The sequence below is a fragment of the Myotis yumanensis genome, unplaced genomic scaffold, assembly GCF_028538775.1.
Source record: "Myotis yumanensis isolate MYYU_CA2020_CCGP unplaced genomic scaffold, mMyoYum1.0.hap1 SCAF_8, whole genome shotgun sequence".
Classification (NCBI taxonomy): domain Eukaryota; kingdom Metazoa; phylum Chordata; class Mammalia; order Chiroptera; family Vespertilionidae; genus Myotis; species Myotis yumanensis.
In genome coordinates, this window is record NW_027223759.1 from 30,166,666 (window position 1) to 30,191,550 (window position 24,885).

At 53.4% G+C, this 24,885-nt stretch overlaps 1 protein-coding gene across 1 annotated transcript; it reads left to right on the plus strand.

The window, feature by feature from the left end:
* The first annotated feature begins 10,705 nt into the window (after positions 1-10,705).
* Positions 10,706-24,798, plus strand: ITM2C (integral membrane protein 2C). Its single transcript, XM_070422372.1, has 6 exons — positions 10,706-10,982; positions 18,948-19,088; positions 21,311-21,499; positions 22,453-22,563; positions 23,011-23,161; positions 23,588-24,798. Exons 1-6 carry the CDS (start codon positions 10,863-10,865, stop codon positions 23,677-23,679), a joined length of 804 nt encoding a protein of 267 aa, XP_070278473.1. The 5' UTR covers positions 10,706-10,862; the 3' UTR covers positions 23,680-24,798.
* The last annotated feature ends 87 nt before the right edge of the window (positions 24,799-24,885 follow it).

Sequence of the window (24,885 nt, forward strand, 5' to 3'; positions counted from 1 at the left end):
GCATTCATAGAGCCCAGCGTGTGTGTTGTGTGCCAGGGGTTCCTGGGTGTCATTTTGAGCAAAAGGAGTGGATAGTCAAGAGATGTTGTTTTTTTTAAAAAAAGAGACAGATGTGTGATAAAGATTATAAAATGTGACAGCTAGAATGTAGGTGGTAGGATGTGGTGGGGTTTTTATTTTATTTTTTAGAAGAGTTTTAGATTTGCAGAAAAATTGAAAAGATAGTACAGAGTTTCCATAAAGCAGGCCTATTTCTCTTATGACTGATGTCTTAACTTAGTTTGGTACATCTGTCATAATCAATGGACCCATAAAGTTTATACTTTATTCAGACTTCCTTAGTTTTCCCTAATGTCCTTTTCTGTTCCAGGACCCCACATGACATTTACTCATCACGTCCCCATGGGCTCCCCTGGCTGTGAGCCTCTCAGACTTGCCTTGCTTTTGATGTATTTGAGCTCTACCCGTCAGGCAGATGGCAGCCTCCCCCGTGGCTGGGATTTGTCGGGTGTTTTTCTCATGATTAGAATGAGACTGCATTTTGGGAAGAGGACCACACAGATCAAATGCCATTGTCATCGTATCACAGTGAGGTGCACAGTATCATGGCCCTGGCTGAGGAAGGTGTCGCTATGTGCATCGTACACTCCAGGATAGGGGTGGACTCCACCTCCTTGACAGCATCAATTATTTGGAATTTTTTGCATAGGAGGTTGGTCTCTTTTCTCCCATTATATCATATTCCCCTGGAAAATTCTTCCAGTTTTCTGTATGCTTAAAATTTTTTATAATGAAACTAGGGGCCCAATGCATGAAATTCGTGTGAAGGGGAGGCCTCAGCCTGGCCAGCACCCTCTTGCAATCTGGGACTCCTTGCTCCTAACCTCCTGGCTCACGGTTCCTTAGCACTGCCACGGAGGCGGGAGAGGCTCCCACCACCGCCACTGCATGGCTTCTGGCTGAGCGGTGCTCCTGCTGTGGGAGCACACTGACCACAGGGGACAGCTCCTGCATTGAGCGTCTGCCCCCTGGTGGTCAGTGCATGTCATAGTGACCGGTCTTTCTGATCATTCCGCCTTAAGGATCGCTGGGCTTTTATATATATAGATGGTGGAAACAAAATAAGTGATATTTTTTAAAAATGGCTTGGGAAAGGGAGGAATTACACCCAGTACATGTCACTGAATACAAGGCAAAAGGTCTTCAGTGTGTGAAGGGACTGCCCAGGACCGCTGTACACGGATGTCCAGAAGCCCAGAACTCCTAGGTCCAAAAAAGAACTCACGCAGGCCCACCCGCCAGCCCCCGCCCCCAAGCTCAGGGCTCTAGTTTCTTTTCTTTTTTAAAAAATATATTTTTATTGATTTCAGAGAGGAAGGGAGAGGGAGAGACAGAAACAACAATGATGAGAGAATCATTGATCAGCTGCCTCCTGCACCCCCCTTACTGGGGATTGAGCCCACGATCCAGGCATATGCCCTTGACCGGAATGGAACCTGGGACCCTTCTTCAGTCTGTAGGCCGATGCTCTATCCACTGAGCCAAACCAGGTAGGGTGGGGCTCTAGTTTCTTGCATCAACAATCATCCTCAATTCCTTGCCTTCCTGCTCACCTCCTCCTCCCAAGCAATCGACAGCAAATTTTGTTTGTTATGCCTCAAAACCAGATATGCTTCACATCATATGTAATCAGAGAAATGCAAATGAAAACAACAGTGATACCCTACACGCCTATTAGAATGACCAGGATTTGTAGTGCAGTGAGAATATCTGCATAACACTGTAATGATGGATATATGTCACTACACATTTGTCCAAACTCATAGAATATACACCAAGAATGAACCCTAAGATGAACTATGAACTTTGGGTGATTATCCACTGTAACGAAGTACCACTCTGCTGGGGGATGTTGATAGTGGAGGAGGCTGTGCCTCTATGGGGGTAAGGGGCTTATGGGAAATATCTGTACCTCTTAATTTTGCTGTGAATCTAAAACTGCTCTAAAAAAATTTAATCTTTTTTTTTTTAAAACCAGAGACCATTAACAAAGAGCTGGAAACCACCAACTCTTTCCTTGGGCTTAAAATAGAGGCTTTTAGAAAAGAATGCTTCAAAAAGAAATATAAACATTCAGAACAAGCTGTGCTGATGGCTAGCATTAAAGAAGAATCCAGTCTTTAGAGGATGCATCAAAACGCATCTAATATCCAGTACCTGCAGCCAGAACAGCCTTCAAAATACATCAGAAAGATTAAAAAGACACTTTCGGCAGGGCTAAAAGGTGCGTTGGATGAAAATGATCTTCACGAATGTGTGAGCTGCTTTCACAAGAAGCAAAGAAGGGGAAGGGAGAGTGATGAATGTATCAAACAAAATGAAATGTTAGAAAACTGAAAAAAAAATCAGATCAAGCCTCTATGTAGCTACTCGCTAACGAGGACTCATTAGGTGGCCTTCTTGGGAGAACACTAACGTGGATGATGGGAACTTGGATTGGATGTAACGAATGCACCAGAAACAGAGTTCCTAAAATATTCATCTGAAGGACTTTTGAAGAAACTGATTGATGTCACTCAAAGGGTTATTTTCACTCTGGCCCGTGTGGCTTAGTTGGGTGAGCTGGTTCCATGCATCAAAAGATCGTCAGTTCAGCCTGGCTGGCGTGACTCAGTGGTTGAGCGTCAACCTATGAACCGGAGGTCACAGTTGGATTCCCAGTCAGGGCACATGCCCGGATTGTGGGCTCAATCCCCAGTGTGAGGTGTGCAGGAGGCAGCCGATCAATGATATTCTCTCTCTCTCTCCCTCTCCCTTCCTCTCTCTCTAAAGTCAATAAAAACATCTTTTTTAAAAAATAAAGGGTTATTTTAAAACACTTAAAAATAAATCAAATATACATGAAATTAGTGAAGAAAATGAAGTAATCAATACACTTATAGTTAAAGTCTTCAAACTGAGAAAGCTTTACTGAAGTTAGGAAAACACCAAGGGAGAGGCAGTAGCACCAGCATAATTTCAAGTCCTCCCTGAATAACAGCAAGAAAAATAAATGAGTGTTCACCAAGTATTCAATCTAGAGATGACGTGCCCTTTAATGTTAGGGCAGAATCGCTCCAAAGCAGATGGCGCGATCAGCCATGCGGGGCACCCGCCGAGTACAAGCCGAAATTCCGTCAGAAAAATTCAAAAGAATCACGGCTCTCACGGAAGCCAGTTTATTTCTCATGCAAGAAAAAGCTCATGATAATGGGCTGAGAGCTCTGTTGGCTGAAAGAAACCTTGATAATTTGAGAAAAGAACATTCATACATCAGACAAAAGTTACTGACGAAGAATGTTAATATTTTGAAAATTAAGGTTACGTCCCGGATGTTCCAAATGGACATCTGTAGAGGCCAAAAGGACAACTAGAGAGGGTTGTGGGTCATGGTGGATTGGAGCCCACCCTAATGACTTCATTTTAATTTAATTGCCCCGTTCAAGACCCTATCTCCTCCTACAGTCATATTCTGAGATACTGGGGGGTTAGGATTTCAACATATGGGTGGGGGTGGGGCATGATTTAGCCCCTAATACTATGTGTTATTAATTCCTAGACTTGCTCCTCTGTACTAACAATAATTACAGCAGAAAAAACTCCGTAAGCCCGGCTGGCATGGCTCAGTGGTTGAGCGTCGACCTATGAACCAGGAAGTCACGGTCCAATTCCCAGTCAGGGCACATACCTGGGTTGCGGGGCTTGATCCCCAACGTTGGGCGTGCAGTAGGCAGCCGATCAATGATTCTCTCTCATCATTGATGTTCCTATCTCTCTCTCCCTCTCCCTTCCTCTCTGAAATCAATAATATATATATTTTAAAAGTCCTTAAGCACAGCCAGAAAGAGAGCTTAAGGTCTAAAGAGAAATGCCTCCCTCTCACAAGCCAAAGCTGCCAACATCCATGTCCCTAAACGAATACCATTTGCTGGGCCTGCAGCCCCCGCTTCTCCCTGTGGACAAACAGGAACTTCACCCTCACCTTGTGGGTGAGACATAACTTCATTGAGAAATATGAATATGAAAGGGTGGACAGGCAACAAGGACACATATAGTCCACTTCTTCCCTGATTGAATTTCTACTTCTATAAGAAATATAGAAGTAGAATTTGACAAGAGGGGGCGTTGATCTGTAGTGCACCCATCTTCACACGCTGAGTCCTCCTCACTCATCTCTCCACTTCAGTGCACCTCTGCAGAGAAGTCTGCCCTGACCCCTAGCCAGTGCTGGCCACCCCACCCCTCTCTATTCCTGAGCTATTCAAAGAACTTCACACTTTTGGAAATAATCACATTTATTTACTTGATTGGCTTTTGTCCCCTTTCACTAGAACATAAGACGCAAGGAACCGAGGAACTATATATATAAAAGCCCCTGCTGTTTCCTCTCCTCCTGGTCTAACTCTCTCTGGGTTTACCTCTGAATCCCCAGCCTGATGAGTAACATACTGTTGAGTGGATGAGTAAGTAGCTGCTACATTTTAAAGAGTCAATTTGGCATTAGAGTGACTTTTGTATATCCATCTTTCTAATTGTATTTTGTTGAATCTGAAATGTTCAGAATCTTTTGCCTTCCTTCACGGGAGGTGGTGACTCCAACAGCTAGCAGGGAAGGGGAGTCTGGGGAGGTGATGTTAAAATGGAATTATTAGCAGAACTGCGGCCCTGGGGTGGCCGCCAGGGGCGCCTCTGAATCTCCTAAAGCAGCCAGAGGCAGGCGGACCCCGGGCGTGGCCCACCACGGGGCTCCCACTAGCAGGAGGGGCCTCCGCTGCCCACCGCCACCTCCAGTTCTCCGTCCCCATGTCTCTCACTCTCTCCAGCTACGCGGCCGCAGGAAGAGGGGCTCGGCCTGCGATGGTGTCCCCAGGAAGAAATATGAAATTCCTAGGAATCGATTTTATGACCTAAGTGAAGAAAAGCACAAAACTTTACTGGGGGCCATAAACTGAAAGTAAATGGAAAAACCAAACCATATTCCTGGACAGGAATGCTGTCTCTCCCCCAAATTAAAGTAAATCCAATAAAAATCCCAATAGGTTTTTGCAGACAAATGGGAAAATCATTCTAAAATTTGTCTCAAGTAGGCAATGTATTACAATTGTCAAGAACTTTAAAAGTAATGAACAATTTCGATATTCTGTGTATATAACAACGCTAGGAGAAAATACTGGTGAATATATAAGTTTAAAGGGGAGAGAGTCTTTCTAAGTGCTCAGGCAAGGAAGAAATCATAATGGAAAATTTGAGGGATTTATATGTCAAAACGGTCCATGAATGCAACAAAAAGGCAGGTCTCAAAATGGAAAAATACCAGTGAGTTCTGATGGATAAAGCTAATATTCTTTTTTTAAATATATTTTTATTTATTTATAAAGTGGGAGAGCAGAAGGGAGAGATAGAAATATCAATGATGAGAGAGAACCATTGATTGGCTGCCTCTTGCACCTCCCCCCCCTTACTGGGGGTCGAACCCGCAACCCGGGCATGTGCCCTTGACGGGAATTGAACCTGGGACCCTTCAGTCCGCAGGCTGACGCTCTATTCACTGAGCCAAACCAGCCAGGGCAAAGCTAATATTCTTAATGTACAAAGGGTCTTCTCTATTTTTGTGACGATAAACACGCGAACAGAAAAACTGGGAAAGCATACAGGCAGCAATTGATAGGGTAGGACCTAGAGGCCCTTGGCCAGGGCTTATTATGAATGAACGTACTGTGGGGCTTATTGGGGCGGGGTTGGGGTGGGGGTGGGGGAGTGGTTACCGTATTATGAAGGAACTGGGAAGTCAGCAGGTTTTAGGCAGAGGTAGGGCGTGGTCTGATTGACGTTTTAAATGCGCCCTCTGGCGGCTTCAGGGAGAACAGACTTTGGGGAGGCGGGGGGGCGGGGGGAGACGGATTGGAGAGACCCTGGGAAGGTCCAGGTGAGAGGCCGGCTAAGATGGTCCAGGAGAGAGGATGGCGGGGACCAAAGTGGGAGAAGCGGTCCCGTCTGGATAGATTTTTGGAGACAGAGCCCAGGGAACTTGCTGATGGATTCGGTGAGGGCATTAAGACAAAGAGAGGTGATGAGGATGTCCATGAATATGAGAGAATTTTTAATTATGCCAAAAGCATTCCTTTTATTTTGCTGTTATAACACACTATAAGTTTTGTGGCAACACGAATGCCTTATTGCAGACTTCTGTGACTCAACAGAACAGGTGGGCTCTGCTGTTTCCTCTGCTCCTGGTCTGACTCGGTCAAAACAGGTGCCCACCCACTTGGGCTCTTTACCTGGAGGCTCTGGGGGATGGCAGCGATGGGGGAAGAGGGGCTTCCAGGCTCATTCAGGTTGTGGGCAGATTTCAGTTCTGTGTGGTAATAGGACTGAGGTTTCTGTCTTCCTGGGGTTTCCGTTTCTCTCAGTGTGTGACAGTGGGGAATTGTAACCCACCCCACCATTCTTTTGACATTGTTTCTGTAAATGCTGAATCTGACTAAGAGGTCGCTTGTAGATAAACAGCATGTTTGTAGACGAATCCTAGGAACTAACTCCAGAAGATACAGACTCCGACCTTCTATCATCCCAGTTCTGGGGGATTTGCTGACCTGCAACCGTAGAACTAGGATGACGAAGACCAGAAGACCATCATTTGACCAGTTTCGAGGTCCTTCCGAAATGGACTGTGCTGGTCTGCACATAGAGAACTTTTCAACCTCCTTCCCTTGATCTCTTTGTTCTGCCTTCCCTCTCCCTCCTTATAAAAACCTCTGCCTGCGCTGAGATGATAAGATGGTCTTTGTGACAAGAGTCCCCCATATTCTCAGATGTGTGACTGGAATAATCCTCTTTCCTGTTTCACCAGCACCTGTCTCACAAGCTTGGCTTGTACCCTTGGTTTCAGTAACTAGCGCTTTAAAGGCACCATGGTTCCTTGTCCCATTGCCCCCTCCCCCATCTACATACCAGCAACACCATTTCCAGGCCTCCTCATGCTTCAGATCTCCCTGAATTTTCTGCTACCTCTCTCTCACTTGACCCAGAGGAAGTGCTCTGCCTTTAAGGACTCGCGTGATCACTCAGGTAAAACCAGAATAATTTCCCTATTTTAAGGTTCATAATCTTAATTACTTCTATAAAGTTCCTGTCACCGTGTAAGGTAACAAATTCACAGGTTCCAAAGGTTACGCCATGGCTATCTTGGTGAGGGGAGGGGGCATTCTGCCTGCCTACCACATGAGAAAATGCTGAAATTAAAGAGAGAGAGAGAAAAAAGCAAGATATTAACCAGAGCTTCTCATTTTAGACTGGATAATTGTTGTGGGGACTGTCCTATACACAGCAGCTCTGGTTTCTAACTACTAGAGGACAGTAGCACCTACCTCCCCCCAACCCAAGTTGTGACAAACATTGCCAAATATTCCCCAAAGGTCAAATCACCCCTAGTGAGACCTCCCTCTCCCTCTCCCTCTCCCTCTCCCTCTCCCTCTCCCTCTCCCTCTCCCTCTCCCTCTCCCTCTCCCTCTCCCTCTCCCTCTCCCTCTCCCTCTCCCTCTCCCTCTCCCTCTCCCTCTCCCTCTCCCTCTCCCTCTCCTGTTGTCCCAGTTTAGTGAAACACATACATACCACACACACATATTCACATATAGAGTGAAAAATATTGGAGGAAAAATAACGAAGTACTAACTGGTTGTGGTGGGTTTTGTCATAACAGTTGTCTTATTTTCTTTATGTTTTTTAAAGTTTGAATAGCTATTACTTTTAAGCATTATTTTGCAAAGCAATTTCTCTGTGTTTTTATTCTTGGAAGTTCTACTTGGCAGTACTTCGCTGTTCTTCTAATGTACCATTGAATTTCTGTATCTCATTTCATAACTAAAAGTATGTTTCTCTCTTTTGTCAGATTTTTGTGTCAGAATATATAATCTATGCCTAAAATTAATTGAAGCACCAACATAACTAGCTGTTCCTTTAGTTTGAAAGAACCATCCAGATAAGTGGTCTGGCTGCTCAGAGCCTTTTTTTTTTTTTTTGAGAGAGAATTGCTTGAGAACTTTTTTCAGTATTTTCCTTGATTATAGTACATTATTATTTTCTTCTACTTCTTGAGTCCATTTTGGCCATTTTACTTTTCTGTAAAATCATCCACTTTGGAACATTCATATTTATTTGATATGAGTATATATAGTATATTATAACATGTAATAACCACTTTATCTGTGGTTATCTTCTTTCTCATATTAATATTTTCTACCTTATTTATTAATTAGATTTTCCAGAGATTTGTCTCTTTTTACTGTATTTCAGAGGAACTATCTCTTCAATATACTTATCAGGTACAAAAATTAAAAATGGAACTACCATAGGAACCAGCCATTCCACTATATCCAAAGGAAAGGAAATCAGTATCTTGAAAAGACATGTGCACTCCCATGGTCATTGTAGCATTATCCACAATAGCCAAGACATGGAAACAACCTAAGCATCCACTCATGGATGAATGGATTTAAAAAATGTGGTGTGCCTGGATACAAAGGGATGTTATTCAGCCATAAAAAAGAATAAAATCTTGCCATTTGTGACAACATGGGTGAACCTGAAGGATATCGTACTAAGTGAAATAAACCAGACAGAGAAAGGCGGACACTGTATTATCTCATTTATATGTGGGATCTAAAGTAGCTGAACTCATAGAAGCAGAGAGTAGGATGGTGGTTACCACAGGCTGGTGGATGGAGGAAATGACATGTTGGTCAACGGGTACAAACTTCAAGTTACAAGATGAATTACGTTCTGGGGAGCTGACAGAACTCTGAGGGTAGTGGCTAAACCTTTGTCTGAGATCACTGCATCCCCAGCAAGCCCCTACCCTAACCATCGAAGGTTAACTATAACTGTAAGTCTCAAATAACCAGCCTCTACATTGTCATAAACCAGATATCCTTTAAGAACAACACTGAATTACTCAATTTGGAGAAAGAGGTAAACACATGTAAAAGTTCACATTTGGGGTTTTAGTTTTAAAATGAACTATTGCGGGGGTTGATTCCAGGAAACCTTCCCACTGGAGCTAATCCCCCTCCTCAACTTGGTTGATGGGGGGGCGGGGGGGGGGGGGGGCGGGGATGAGTCACAGGAGAGGGCATGGCCAAGCAGCCCAAAGGCATCCCAAGTAAGATGAGGATTAACCCTAGCCAGTCTTGTTCAGTGCTTAGAGCAGTGGCCTGTGGACTGAAGGGTTTGGGGTTCAATTCAGTCGGGACATGTGTGGGAGGCAACCAATCGATGTGTCTCTCTTCCATCAATGTTTCTCTCTCTGTGTCCCCCTCCCTTCCACTCTCTCTAAAAATCAGTGGGGGAAAATATCCTCTGGTGAGGATTAACAACAACAGAAAAATGAGGATTAATAACCAGGTGGAGGTATGAGGACAGAAGCCAGATCCAGCTAGGATGAGTGTGGAGAGGGATGAGGAAATGGAGACCGAATTTTCTAGAAGTTTGGCTAAGGAGAAAATGAGAGAAATAGAGTACCAAGGGGAGGGGCCAAGGGGTCAAAGGAGTTGTTTTGTTCTGTTTTCTTCCAAGGTTAATGCAAGCAGGTTTCAGAACTGATAGGACAGAGGGGAGAGCTGAGGCTGGAGCAGAGGGCCATCCCTGATGGGCTGGGGATGGGGCATGACTGAGGCCTTAAGATATCTGAGATGGTGGGAGGCTCGAAATCCTCACCAACAAGGTGGAATGAATCTAAGAGAAGAGCAAAGACAGACGCTTCCTCCAACCTGAAGGGCCCAAAGGGACCACAGTAACCACAGGGGCAGCTGCTGGTGGGGGCCTGGCCAGCAGCACCCGGGTGTTCTCACAGGATGGCTTCGGATTCTCGGTGGAGAGGTGAGCTCCGCGGCTGAGGAGAGAGGAGAGGGTGGTCTGTAGAGGACAGGACAGGAAGAGGCAGTGAGAGGGTGAATGAGGTTGTTTGCCTTTCTAACAAGTTCCTTGGGGCTGCTGGGGCTGCTGGGGCTGCTGGGGCTGCTGGGGCTGCTGGTCAAGGTCCTCACTTTGAAAATGACTTTGAGAACAAAGCCACACCCAGGGGAACCATTTGCATGGGCTGCCTTGGGACTGCTCAGCAGCACTGAGGTCCCAGAAGAGGAGGCGGCACGGTGGTTCCAAAGGGCACGATGGGCCCTGGCTGAGTGGCTCAGTTGGTTGGAGCATCCACCGTACACCAGAAGGTTTCTGGTTGGGTTCCTGGTCAGGGCACATACCCAGGTTGCAGGTTTGATCCCCAGTCAGGGCACATGCAGAAGGCAATGGATGGATGTTTCTTTTTCACATTGATGCTTCTCTCTTTCTCTCTCTAAATATCAATAAAAAACACACCTTGGGGGGGGGGTGGGGGAGGGTGAGCCTGGGAACTTGTCTGGAAACTGCATTTATCTAGCAAACACTGTTCTAACAGATTGTGTGTTTGGGGAGGCTGGTCTTGGAAAGGGAGCCCGAAGGGATAAGGCTTTGAAGAGGGCTGACTCCATGCCTGATTGGATGGATGGATGGATGGATGGATGGATGGATGGATGGATGGATGGATGGAGTGAACCTCAGTCCTCCCCTAGTCGGAGCAGCACGCCCGGCAGGGGTCACTGCGCACCGAGGGGCAGGAAGGGGGCGCAGGCGCAGCGGGCGCCAAAGCCCCCCCTGTTGGGGGCGGACTGGAGGTGGGGTTAGAGAAAGGCACGCGAGCAGATCCAAACTTCCGGTGCCTGCGGAGTGCGGGCAGCGGCTGCACCGAAAGAGGCTGCACCGTCAGAGCTGCAGGGCGCACCGCGGCCGGCGCAGCCATGGTGAAGATCAGCTTCCAGCCCGCCGTGGCCGGCATCAAAGGCGACAAGGCCGACAAGGCTTCGGCCTCGGCCTCGGCCTCCGCTCCGGCCGCTGAGATCCTGCTGACGCCGGCTCGGGTGAGAGGGGCCGGGGGCTCAGGGGAGGGACCCGGGCGCGCCTGGCCGCCGCGAGGATGCCCGAGGGGCATCCATCCTAACGCGGGGAGGGGCTTGGGTCCTGTCCTAAGGGGGCAGCGAACGTCTAAGTCCGAAGTTTGGGAGGGGGTCCGGGTCGCTAGTCGCCAGGTGGGGAAGCGCTTAAGGCTCTTCCAAAAGCATAGGGGCCCTGGGAGCCGAGCCCCAGAATAGAGGGGGGGGGCGGGGGCGGGGGGGCTGGGCCGGAGAAGTTCCAGGGACCGGCGTTTGCGTCTGGTTCCAATCAAGGGGGAGGGGCCGGGAGTCGCGTCCCCTGGTGGGGGATGGGAGGAAGGTTGAACCTGATTTCTCCGAAGTGGGGCCGTGGGTCCTGATTGGTGGGAACTGAGGCGGGGGAGGGTTCTGGTGCCGTCGAAGGGAGAGGGGAAGAGGGGCCATTGATTTCATCCCAAAGCGGGGGGGCGGGGGGGGGGCGGGGGGGGAGAGACTGGTGGCTGGCAGGGGCGGGGGACGTGCTGCTACTCTGCACCTGAATTGGTGGAGAAAGTAGTGCGAGACGAAATGGAAATAAACCAGAACCCGCCGGCTGTACGTCCTGGGTTCAGAGTTCGGGGTTCCGAGGCTGATCCTGGTCCCACCGACCCCCGCCCCCTCTTCCTTCCGCGCCCGGCCCTCCCTCGGGCTGTCCCCTCCCCGCGGGGAGGCGCCCCCGCCGCCCGGGCGTCCTCCCGCATCCCCGCTGCGCTCCGTGGGGGCGGCCTCGGCGCACCCCGCCCCCGGCGCGTCCTCCCCGGCCTCGGGCTGGGAAGAGAAGGCATTTCCGCGGTGGAAAACCGGGCGGCGTGAAGTCTGCCGGGGGAGGGCCCGGAGGCGAAGGGAGGGAGAGCTGCCCGGCCGGGCAGAGGTGTCTACGCAGCGTCGCCCACGACGATCTTGGGCCGCATCTGGGGCCCCAGCCCCTATGGAGACTGGACGTGGATGAAAAGTCTTCGTCCCTCCCTCCCTCTGATGGAGGCTGGGTTCGGAGGACTCGACCCAGCGCCAAGGCCCTCCCCAAGTTTATGGCAGAGACACACCTCGCCCTGGGTCTGTCCGGGCTCTGACCGGGCTGCAGGGAATACGTGTGATGTTGAGTGTGTTTCCCTCCACGTTCTGCGTGGTTTAGGGTTCGGGATCTGAAAGAGGAGCCGCATACAAATGAGAGAGAAATGACACGAGATAATTTGGAAATATTGGGGGATCAGGCGGGCAAGTCCAACTCGAGCAGAAGGACTTCCCCCCAATGCTCAGGCCGCTCCAACCTTTTATTTGATCCGGGGTAGCCCTAGGCGGAGGTTTCAATGACACACAGATTAGCCCACCCACAGACAATTTCCAGTAATAGGCAGAATATCTTATCAATAAGGATTTACATGATTAAAGCTGGGGAGGTTGCTTCAGCTACCATTATCTAGATCAGGGGTCCTCAAACTTTTTAAACAGGGGACCAGTTCACTGTCCCTCAGACCGTTGGAGGGCCGGACTATAGTTTAAAAAAAACAAACTATGAACAAATTCCTATGCACACTGCACATATCTTATTTTGAAGTAAAAAAAACAAAACGGGAACAAATACAATATTTGTATTTGCATGTGGCCCGCGGGCCGTAGTTTGAGGACCCCTGATCTAGATTAACTCGGTGGTATCTAGATGAACTGGGTGGTGCACAGCTCCGACCTTTGCTAGGGCTTCAAAGGTCACTAGCTTTTGGGGGTCTCTATTCTTCTCTGCTAGTGAAGACGATAGGTGGTCTCCAACACTGGAAGACGGGGCTCCCGAGAGGGGGCCTGAGCCGTGGGTGTCGCGGCCTGAGCAGGCACCCTGGGTGGGGAGTGCTGGGAGCCCGCAGCATGATGACCGCCTGGGCGGGGGTGGGGAGTTGCTGTGCGCCCACCACACCACTTCCATCTTAATTGGACGCCTGGATGGGGAGGGGCACTCCCTATTTGAAGACTGATCTGCCGCTTTAAAAGTTTCCAATGAGCACTTTTCGAGCCTCTTTCCTCCCTTCCTCTCTGCCCTGGAGGGTGCAGGGATGAGGGGCCCAAAGCAGCATTCTTGCCCCTTCTCCCAGCTGCCTGGCACCCAGCTGAGGTCTGGAAAACAAGACCCTGCCTCTAAGAGCTATAGGCTTTGGGCAGGAGGGGGACCAGCCAGACTAAGGGGGGGATGAAATTCAAACTCCATCCGAAGGCCCACAGATTTGCAGGAGTGGCACATCCTCGGAAGCACCTTGCTGGTAGTGCAGGCCGGGTGGCAGAGGCCAGCTAGCATCGCCTTGGTAGTAACCGACATCTAGCCTCTGCTCTTCCCCCTCACCCAGCGTGAAATGGAAATACCCACAGTTTCCTGGTGCTGTTGGTAGTGGCCTTGAGCCTGCTGAACAAGCCTCCCCCCCCCCCCCCCCCCCCCCCCGCCACCTTGTTGTGCAGGGTCCCCTCACTCTCTTAATCTTGGAGAGGAGGCAATGGGGGTCTGGGAGGAGGATGAAAATCGGACACCTTTAGGACAGGTGTGCCTATTAGTGAAATTTTACAGCTGCTCCAGGCCCCGAGGTGATGCCCAGGGGGCTTGCTCTACTGGAATTGGGGCCTTGGGAGAAGAGTTCACTTCTGCCAGCCTCTTGTGGCCTCTCCTGGCCAGTGGGCACATTTCCCACATCCAGCGCCCGGGCGGTGAGTACAGCAGGCGCCAGCATTCACAGATGTCGCCCAGGACAGAGTATCAGCCACTTATTAGGGCACTGAAGGAGAGGTGAGTGGGACAGGCGGGCTGTTGGGGAGGCCCCGGGAGCTGCTTCATCAAGACAGGCCGTTTGAGTCTTGTGCCACTCGGGTGGGGATGCAGAGGAAAGCCTGTTAGATAGAAGGTGTCTTCTGGCTGGGGCTGACTCTGGACCCCTTCTTGGTTACTGAACTGGACTCAATAAGACTCAAAGCAGGACCACGGGACGCACAGATGAGCTTGCAAATGCCGTGCAGCAGGCGAGCCACCCGCTGGCGCCGTGATAAAATGTCGCTCACCCTCTGGCGCTGTGATAAAATGTCACCTGTGTGCAGGCCTAGGGGCCAGGGTGCGGCAGCACCACCCTCGGAGCAGGCTCCCCCAGCTTCTGAGCAAAACGTGAAACACAAGGAGGATTTTGTCCCCAGACCTGCTGCTGGGAGGCAGAGCCTCAGGGGGCCTGGGAGGGATGGGGTGAGGGCCCAGCTGGGCCTGCAGCTGCCCCCTCTCCCCACGTGGTGTTTGCCCCTGAGACAATGAGAAGCCTGCGCTGATGGGCGGCTAGTGGGGAAGCACCCCCTCTTAGCATCTTCTGGCCATATCATTCTTAGTGGGTGAGAGGGAGCAATAGAGGCCCAAGAGGAGGATTACAATCTGTCCTAAGGGGTTACTTACACCTGTAGGACAGATGTGCCGGTTAGTGAACGTGGCCAGCTCTACACCTCTCAGCGCCCTGCCCTCTCCCACAGTCCTCTGTGCCTATGTATTCTCTCTCTCGCGCTCTCTCTCTCTCTCTCTCTCTCTCTCTCTCTCAGAGCCAGGAAATGTGGGCATGTCCCCACTGGACCCAACTTGGGGGCTGTGAGAAGAAAGAAACAAGTTCAATACAGTCTTAGCGCTGCAATTTTCTCTGGCTTTTGCCTTTGATTAATGGCCCCTGTGTCTCTCCCTCCCAGCCTGCATACCTGAGAATCAGATTTCACCTTCTGTGCCCTGGCCTCAGGCCCTTGGCAGGGGGGAGCTGAGTCTCCCGGTGGTTGGGGGAAGGTGCCTGCCAGCCCAGAGGGTGGATCCGGCCAGGCTTGGAGTCCTCCTGTCCCACAGGCCCCAAGGGCTGGGTTGTAAGGACCTTCGTAAAAACATGAAAACGCAGGCCAGCTCTGGGTCCTGCCCCATCGCAGTGTGGGGACATGAGCTGTCCTATCCGTGGCCTGCCCTGGGCTTCCCAGAGCACCAGACTTTTCTACTCTCTCCGTTCTATTTCCCTCGGCCTGCCTTTGCATGTTCCAAGGCTGTCTGTCAGCAGAGTGTCAGGGAGGATGGGTTTCTCTTAGTGACAGAAAAAAAAAATGTTGTGCTGAAATCACAGAAGCGCAGCCTCTCTGAGCTCGCTCCCCCAGGAGAGCTCTAGCAGCTGGCCTTCTCGTCCCCCCAAACCTTTTCTCTGGATCTCGTCTTGACCGTGAGGAATGGAGCAGAATCCACCTGAGTGCCAAGCAGAGTGGAGGACTGTGCAGGAGTGTCCTCGGGGGTCTCACTCTCCTCACCTGGGTGCTGCTGGGTCCCACGATAGGAACGGGGTTCCAGGGATGGCAAAGTCATGACCCCTGTCGGCATCTGAGCACAGCTCTGCATGCTCCAGTGGACAGGGCATTTGCCCATTCTCACCACACCCTGTCAGTGTTCTCTCTCTCTCTCTCTCTCTCTCTCTCTCTCTCTCATACACACACACACACACACACACACACACACACACACACACACGGGTGCCCTTGTCTCTGTGAGCTGCAGCCTGGGAAAGAGAGATGCTGGGGAGGGGAGACCCCTCGCACCAGCCGGCTCTCCTGGCCTTGGGGGAGCACCTTCTGGTTCCCTGGTAGCCTCCTCCTCCAGCCTGCAACTGTAGCTTAATCCGCTTGCAGTTATTTTGGGCATTGCCACCAGGGGAAGGTAGCTGGGGCGCTCTCTCCATGAGCCCGGGGGTCTGCGGAGTTAATGCTCCAGTTGGCTGGGTTCCCCTGACTGTTTTGGCCTTGCCTTTGCCAAGTCATTTAATGAGCGCCGTTGTGGGGCGGAGTGAAGCAGGCAGGCAGAGGCTCAGGCCCCTCTTGGGTCCCCACAGGTCTGGCTCACGTGCCTCACAAGAGTACACAGCCAGGCGCTTTGCTCAGAAAGCCCAGTTGCTATGGAAACAGTATGCAGTATTTTCTCCTTTCTAAAGGGAAGCTCCCAAATGCCTGGATGCAGTAACTGCTGCATTTTCCTGGGTCTCTAGCGTGGCAGATGAAGCTGGCCATCTCTCTGAGGGAGCTGGGCAACCAGGGATCCCCAGAGGCGAGGCCCCCAGCTGACTGCACGCCCCAAAGGCCTCTGTCCACCTGCCAGTGCCCAGTGCGTAGGGCCTGCGAATATGCCAGGGCTTTGGAATTCGAGCCTTGGTCTTGACGGTGTAGTGTGGGGCCAGGGAAGCAATGGCAGCGTTGGGGCAGGATTCAGGGGCCCTCCCTCCTGTGTGGGGCCCTTTTGTCTGGAAGCAGGGACATCCGTGGTTTCCCATCTGCCTCATGACAGCCTCTGGTCCTGCTTTTTCTTCCAGCCACTGCTCGGCTGTGATGCTTCTGGGGTTTGGCCCCCGAAGGCTGGAGGGTGGGGAGGGGAGTAGGGGATGAGACCCCGTTATGCACTCAGTGGGTGTCAATAGAGGCAGGAGAAGGAGCCATTTGTCCACTGCACGTCTAGGAAAGGTGGGGGATCCCCAACCTTCACAGTGACCCCCACAGAGACGTGAGGACACAGGGCAGTTTTAGGCGTCCTGGCTGGAGGCTGTGTCCTCAGCCACATTAACCACCCCTCACATTCAGCTGGCGCCACATAAGCCCCACCTCCTCCCTCTCTGTCCTCTCTGACCTCTCTCCCCACCGCCATCTCCAGCTGCCTCACCCGCCCCTTAGAAACACCTGACCCTGCGGGAGCAGAAAGGCGGCTCTAACCCTGGTGGCCTCACCTTGACCAGGCACTTCCTCTGGAGCAGGCCCAGGGGCTCTGGCTTGTAGCCCATTGACTGTTCTGGTTTTGTGTGTGTGTTTCAGCAGTTCTCACAAGCTTGCTTCTCTGGTTTTCTTGAAGAAGGAGCATAAGCCTGACCCCCTTGCAGCCTCAACAGCTGTCTCAGTGGTGGCCCTCACCAGGGAAGTTGGGCAGATAAAGATCTTTATCCTGTACCAAGGGCTTCAGGTCTTTGTCTCCTTTACTCCCGACAAAACCCCCCTCAGGACAAAGCCCTGTGGGGAGGCAGGCGAACTGTTCACCTTTCACGGGGAACCTTCGCGGGAGGGGCACTGCAGTGGGCATGCTGGATCCAGCCCCTGCAGGGGCCTCAGCGCCGGGTCCCACCGAATACAGATGTGGGTCCCCAGGGGCCGGGGGCAAAGCTGGCAGGGTCGGCGGCCTGCCTTCCGAGTCAGCGACGTTCCTGAGGACCACGCACAGGACGGATGGATCCCGGGTGGCTTGTTCCTCTGCGGCGCTGGCAGAGCCTGGCTCTTGGGTCGCCCTGTCCAGTGCTGCTCCTGGGAGCCCATTGGAAAGTCAGAGCCATTGCTTTGAGCAGGGTGGGCAGGGGCACCTCCATTCTGTGTCTCACCCCATGGCGGCTGAGGCTGGGGCTGCTGGCCTGGTGAGGGGTGTGCCCAGAGAGGCCCTCCCCAAGCATCAGCCCCTCTGATGGGACTGTCCTCTGCTCCCCGAGGCCACACCCCCGATGTGTGCTAAACCAGGGGCCACAGGGGAGAGGACTTGAGGGGCACAGCAGGCTGTGAGCCCCATCTCTACCAGACTGGACCTCCGGTGCCGAGAGATATGGGCCTGACCTGGGTCACTTGGACCTGAACTGTGTCCCCACCCTCCTGCCACCCACCCCACCCCAGGATGAAGGGAGAAAGGAAACATGGCACAAAGGGGGCTAAGCAGGCAGTTAGTGGCAGAGGCCCAGTGAGGAACTGGGCTCTGAGCTGGAGCTCCTCCCCTCCCCCCACACTGCCCCAGCTCCTTGGGGTGGGGGTGGGGTGGGAGTCTTTGGCACTGGCCTCTAACCTCACCCGGCTGTATCTGGACACCACAGAGGAGGGTTTGTATGGTGGGCACTGGAGGCAGAGACAAGCCTGGCACCTTGACAGCAGCTCACAGGGTGAAGGAGGGCCTGGGTTGGGGGGACAGGCGTAAAGAGGGTGAGCAAGGTCTCACGGGCCCAGTGCTGCAGGTGAAGCGTGCTACTGAGATTATACACATCCGGCAACCACCTGCCCAGACACACGCGGTATGGCCTGGAGCTGGGTCTGCTTGGCTTGCTGCTGCTTGGCAGCCCTGCAGCTACTGTCCTGAGCCCAAGCCTGGCTCCCAGAGCAGGTTTTACCAGGAGCCTCCTGCCCCGGTCTCCCTGGCGGCAGCTGCTGCTGCCACAACCACGTTTCCCTCCTGGCAGAAGCATCCTGGCTTCTGGAAAGCCTCCTGACAGCCTGCCTGGCACTGCCAGCCGGGCCTGTGTGAGGCCATCGCTGCCTGGAAGACTGAGCTCTACTCAGCGTAGATCACAGGCCCAGTGCTGCCCGGCCAGACGGAGACCGACCCGACGCTGTGGGCCTCCTGGAGCCTCTGTCCCCATCAGTCAGTGACTGCTCCCTGCTGCGGCCCCCCTCCCACTGCCCCCATTCCCGTCCACCCTGTGGACTCCAGCCTTCGGGTGCATCTTGTCACTCCCCACCTCAAAAGCCTCCCTGGCTCCCCACTGCCCAGAGCACCCCGATTCCCACAGGTGACGAGGCCTGGCACAGTGACAAAGGCCATGTCTGTGCTTCCTCTTCTGTGTTTGAAAGAATACCCTGTGGTCACAGCTGGTCCCATGAAGGGGACTCGGCCGGGGAATTCCAGATGTGCCAGCTGAGCCTCAGTGCGTCATTTTGGGCCTCGTGGCGGGTCTCAGTCCCTGTGTACAGGGCAGGAGGGGCTGGGAGAGCCCGCGGCTTCCTTTTCTTCCAGATAATTTCCCATGCATCCACCCGCCCTTCTCTCCCCTGACCCCAAGGCTCCCCCCAGGCCAGCAGGGTGAGGACTCACTTTGGAAAAGGGGTGGGAGGATTCCAGGGTTCAGGACCCCCACCTAACTGACCCTGCACTGCTGTCTGCAGGAGGAGCGGCCCCCCTACCACCGCCACAAGAAGGGGGGCTCCGTGGGCAGCGTGTGCTACCTGTCGATGGGCATGGTGGTGCTGCTCATGGGCCTCGTGTTCGCCTCCGTCTACATCTACAGATACTTCTTTCTCGCTCAGGTGAGGCTGGGTGGGAGGGGGAGCAGGCTCTCAGAGAAAGGGGAGCATTCAGAGAAGGAAATGTGGGAGTTTGCAGCAGAGGTGGGAGCTAGCAGGAGAGGGCAGCGTGAGCAACTGAGAGCCAGGTGCTTGGGGTTTGTGAAGAGGGGGAGCAGGAAGTCCTGGGCATGCCCCCCAAGATGGGAGGAGTGCCCAGGCTAGCCCAGAAGGCCTGCCCCCTCGTCCTCCCTGGGGAGCCTCGCTCTGGTCCAGGAGCCAGGACTGGGGCCCATCCTATGACGCCCACAGACCCTGGACAAGGGCCCTTACCCGTTTCATCAGACACACCTGCGGTCAACAGGAAACTCCCAGGGGTACAGTCAGCAGTGGGGAAGCCGGGATTAGAACCTGGGCCCGTGTGGCCTGAGGCCCCTTCCCACAGAGCCACCTTGGGGCGTTGTCACCAGAAACTCAGACCGAGCACAATTCAGAACTCTGATCCCTCAAACCCTGTGCCCAAGGGTCACGCTTTAAGGAATTCCCTCCCATTTTGTGTTTGGACGCAGGTTATGAAACGAGAAAGGTGGAGGGTGGGTTTACAGACCTACGCACACCATGCCCCCCCGCTGACCCACCCCCAGCGATCTGCTCCTGCAGCCAGTCTGGGCTTCAGCTAGGCCAGGAGAACTGTTCATGGTCACAGTGACCTTGTGATCAACGCAGCCCCGGGGAGGGAGGCAGTGCCCCGAACTCAGAGAAGTAGTTAAGGTAAAGGTAGCTCGAAAGAAGAACCTTAAGTACAACAAATGAGGAACCTCAGAGGGATGAAAAGGCTGCAAATGGCCAAGTCATTTATGACCCCAGTGACCTCTCCCACCGTTAAGCATTGGCCTTCACCTTGGTCCTCACCCAGTTTTCCCACAAGGGAAATCGCTGAAGGGTTTCTGTTCCCTGGGACTTGCCCCTGGGAGCCCGCTGACTTCCCCTTCTGTCCTCCCTCCCCTCCCCGCAAGGCCTGCTTCCTACCTTTCCCTGGTTTTCACTTTCCTGTGCGGACCCCAGGCCTTTTCCTGCTGTGGCCACAGCCTCTCCTCCACCCACTCTGGCTTTTGGGCCCCTCTACTCCCAGCCCCACTCACACTCCAGGGTTCCTCACCCACCACAATTCCCAGGGACTGGGCCACCTCACAGTAGCCTCTGGTCTGTGCCCTGGGACCCTGTGACTCGGGCGTGCGGACTCACCCTGGAGCTCAGGCGGAGACTGGAGGAAAGTCCTGCCCAGTTCAGGCCAGCTGTCCGGGCACCGATGGAGGAGGCCCTGGAGAATTACCCCTGGCCTCAGTCATGTCATAATGCCTCTGCCTCCCTTCCCTTATTTTTTAAAAATACATTTTTATTGATTTCAGAGAGGACGGAGAGGGAGAGAGATCAGTGATGAGAGAGAATCATTGATCGGTTGCCTCCTGCACGCCCCACACTGGGGAACAAGCCCACAACCCAGGCTTGTGCCCTAACTGGGAATCAAACCGTGACCTCCTGGTTCACAGGTCGACGCTCAATCACTGAGCCACGCTGGCCTGGTTCCCTTCCCTTATGATGGAGGGACGAGGCCGGCCACTCAGGGAAAACAGCGTTTGTCAAGGTTTCTCATGAAGCATGGGGCCCAGGGAAGGTGGGGGCTGGTGTGAGGTTGGACATGGAACTGGAATCACAAGGGCTGCCTCTCAGCTCCTCCCCTCCCCCACTTTGCCCCCAGGTCTTCAGGACCCCACAGCAGGGGGCAGGAAAGATGGGTGAATGCCCTCTGGTGGCGGTGTAGGGCGCTGCATGCCCCCGGAGCCCAGCTTGTTCCGTTCAAGCTCCTGTGTTTGCCCCTGAGGACCCTCCTGCTCACCCCAGGCTCTTTCTCAGGTGTCTGTCCCTCTGGGTCCTCCCCGTGCTGGTCCACCCCATTTCCCAAGCACAGACTCATGGACCTGAAGCCAGAAGAAGCTTGAGGGAGCACCTCATTTTACAGATGGGGAAACTGAGGCCCAGAGAGGTCATCCACCCAGGAAATGGTTGGCCCAGCTCACCCTCCCTGACTCCCCACATCTCTCAGTTTCTCCATCTGTGAAATGGGTCTCACAGTCCCACCCTTCCTGTGTCCTCAGGCCTTAAGAGAGTGAAGTGGGTGGGCAGGTGGCAGTAGCCGGGCCCAGGGCACTGCGTGACCAGTCTGTCTCTCTCCCCACCTTGCTCAGCTGGCCCGAGACAACTTCTTCCACTGCGGCGTCTTCTACGAGGACTCCCTGTCCTCCCAGGCCCGCACACGGATGGAGCTGGAGGAGGACGTGAAGATTTACCTCGAAGATAACTACGAGCGCATCAACGTGCCGGTGCCCCAGTTTGGTGGCGGCGACCCTGCAGACATCATCCACGACTTCCAGCGGGTGAGGCCAGCCAGGGGCTGAGGCTGGGGCCGGGGCGGGCAGAGGGGCACCCAGGGGCCACAGCCCCCTCCCACCAAGAGTCATGAGGAAGAACAGGCGTGAAAGGAGAATGCTGACGGCCCTTGTACATGCTTTGACTATAGACAGAGTAATATCAGCTGTGTGTAGGGCATGACTACGGCTTAGCTTTGTTGAGGTTTTAAAGACATTGCTTTTATTACACCAGGTGCTAAAGTAAGTTTATGGTTGTGCGTATACAAAACACAAAGTTTTTGTATTATTATTTAGTGATTGTATTATTTTCATACCAAAAACTGAACCTACTTCTGCCCTCCCTGCATGGGAAACGTAGTTATCACTGAGTGAACCAGCCACGGATTCTCCCCCCGCCACCTGGCAGCTGCAGACGCTGGCTTCGTGGGTCAGGATGTCCCTTTTTATCGCATATTCCTGTGCCCACACTGATCGAGGTGCAGCACAAGGAGAGCCAGGGATCGGGGGTTTCTCCCCGAGGGTCCTCAGAGGTGGGCCTCCCAGCTTTGATGACATGCAGTCGGGACATCACTGTATTCCCCAGACCTCGGCTCTGTCACCCCATGAGAAGAGCCCTGTGACACTGAGGCATTTAACACTTGGTGTCTTTCATCTAGTAAATGAAACACAGGCTGGGAGAGGAGCAGAAAAAAGGGGTGTATCCCCACGGCGGGGGTGGGGTTTCTGCCTTTGCTCAATTTCTGCCTTTACTACACACCACTCATTTTACGGTCTTTATGTCCTTAAAGAGTCTAAGTTACCATCATCATCATCATTATTGCTGCCCCTTTTAAAGGTGAGGAAACTGAGGCTTCGAGAAGTTAGTTAATACCAGCTAGCCAGAAGCCTCTCCCAGCCCTCTCCCCCCATGGGCCAGGCCCTCACCTGCAGGGACTGACATGACCCCTCCTTCTCCCCAGGGTCTGACCGCCTACCATGACATCTCCCTGGACAAGTGCTATGTCATCGAGCTCAACACCACCATCGTGCTGCCCCCTCGCAACTTCTGGGAGCTCCTCATGAACGTGAAGGTGAGCGGTGGTTTTGGCCCGTATCTTGTCCCTCCCTGTGGAGCCAGGCCTGGGGCAAGGGAGGTTCCATGTCCTCACTCCATGCCCCCGTCCATACTCCACTATATACCTCACTGCATACCCCAGTCCATGCCCCACTCCATGCCCCAGTCACAATGCAGGGAGATTCGGAGGCCCTGCCCTTTGGGTGGGAGGCCAGACTCCCACACACGCAGAATTCAGGGCAGCACAGGCGGCAGTACTTAGCACAGCAGAAGTGCCTGGGGCATTAGAAGGCCACGCTGTGGAGCCTCTGAATGAGGGAGGGGGCATGTGTGCGTTTCAATGCTGGGGGACACAGCTCGAGTGAGCAGAAGGGTGGCGACAAGGGGAGTGGGCAGGGAGCTAGTGGAGACCACAGGAGGGGGCCCTGTGTACTGACCAGAGCTGTGGCCACTCCCCTTGCAGAGAGGTACCTACCTGCCACAGACATACATCATCCAGGAGGAGATGGTGGTCACAGAGCACGTCAACGACAAGGAGACCCTGGGCTCCTTCATCTACCACCTGTGCAACGGGAAGGACACCTACCGGCTGCGGCGCCGGGCAACTCGGAGACGTGAGTGGCCCGCCCTGGGCTCCAAACCGGGGCCATCCCAGGCGTGCTGGCCCCAGAGCTGGAGGCCAGTGGTCAGACAGCTCAGATAGCAGCAGCAATAAATGTTAATTGAGCACGTACTACACACCAGGCATTTTACAGTCTTTATGTCCTTAAAGAGTATGAGTTACCATCATCATCATCATTATTGCTGCCTCTTTTAAAGGTGAGGAAACTGAGGCTCCAAGAAGTTAGTTAATACCAGCTCCTGAGCACTCAGCATTTTACTGCACTGCCTCGGAGTGAACCTGGGTTTGGTTTCCTGGGCCTTCTCCTCCCATCCCCCACCCCCTCTGGTCCCCTCAGGCTCTGAGGCTGGTGGCTTTGTAGCCCAGCCAGTTCTGGGCTAGGGCACTGTCCTCACTGGGATTTCTCTGTTCCCTGCAGGAATCAACAAGCGTGGGGCCAAGAACTGCAACGCCATCCGCCACTTCGAGAACACCTTCGTGGTGGAGACGCTCATCTGCGGGGTGGTGTGAAGGCCTCCCCGCCCTCCCGGTCCCACCCCTGCCTCTCCTCTTTTCTCTTCCTGCCACTCTCTGGCCTTCCTTCTTCCCCTCTTAGCTTGTACTTTGGACGCCATTCCATAGATGTGACGTGCCCCCCCCCCCCCGCCTCCCGCCCCCCCCCCCCCCCCCCCCGTTCCCATCAAGCCCTGCCCGCCTCCCTGTCCCAGAGCCGTGACCTCTCAAGGCCCCCACCTCCCCTGACGTCCAAGGCCTGGGGGACAGAGAGGGCGCCCTGAGATGGTGTCTGTGACCACCATCTTAAAGTGGGGTCCTCTGGGGAGGACTGGATGGAGGGGCTGGGCACGTGGGGGTCCTGGGCTGGCTAGGGGATAGGGTGTGGGGAGGGGTGTGGAGTGGGGTTCAGAAATGTCTGCACAGTTGGGAAAGTCCTGAAGGCTTTTTTCTTGGATGGCACACTTCCTCCTGTGTCCCAGCTCCCGGGACTGGGCTGAGGATGGGGGACTGTGCCAGGGAGGGACCCATCAGAGCACAAGGGAAGGTGGTTGTCAGTGCCTTCAGCCCACCAGAGGGAGCCTGGAGCCTGGGGGTGGGACTGAGTTTGTCAAGCACAATCGTTCTCTGAGTGGAACCAAAGAGGGAGGAGCCAGGGCCCCCAGCGCTGGCCCCCCCAGGAGCATGGTAGGGTCCCACAGCCAGAGCCACGCTGGAACAGGGCAGAGGAGGGTCGCTTCTCCCCCTGTCACTGTGGGGCTGAGCGCAGCACTGACGCGCCAAGTGGGTGGGGGCTCCTGGCTTCCTCCAAGCTTAGAGCTGTTGTAGAAGATCATGTGGAGGGGAGGGAGAGCCACCTGGTACCTGCACACCCTGCCTCCTCTTTGTTCTGAAATCCGTCCCCCTCTGCTTTGGGGGAATGCACCATTTTTCCTTTTCCTCCTCACTTTTGCATGTTTTACTGATCATTCCTTATGCTAACCCCTCTGAGCCCTGAGCCTTGAAGAGGAGGCTTCAACGCCTCCAGTCAGGCTTGGGTGCTCCCTGGAGATGAAACTCTTAAACGCTTTGTATATTTTCTCACTTAGATTTCTTTTCAGAAGTGTCTGTAGAACAATAAAAATCTTTGACTTCTGACTTTGACTTGAAAGTGGCAGGTGGGGGTGGGCGGGGGCGGGGGTGCTACAGCCTGGGGGCAGAGTGACAGGGGATGTGGGGAGGGGG

Coding starts and splice junctions, on each gene's coding strand:
- ITM2C (XM_070422372.1), top strand. CDS start 10,863: ATGGTGAAGATCAGCTTCCAGCCCGCCGTGGCCGGCATCAAAGGCGAC. Junction 19,089..21,310: donor GATACTTCTTTCTCGCTCAG/GTGAGGCTGGGT, acceptor CACCTTGCTCAG/CTGGCCCGAGACAACTTCTT. Junction 21,500..22,452: donor TCATCCACGACTTCCAGCGG/GTGAGGCCAGCC, acceptor CCTTCTCCCCAG/GGTCTGACCGCCTACCATGA.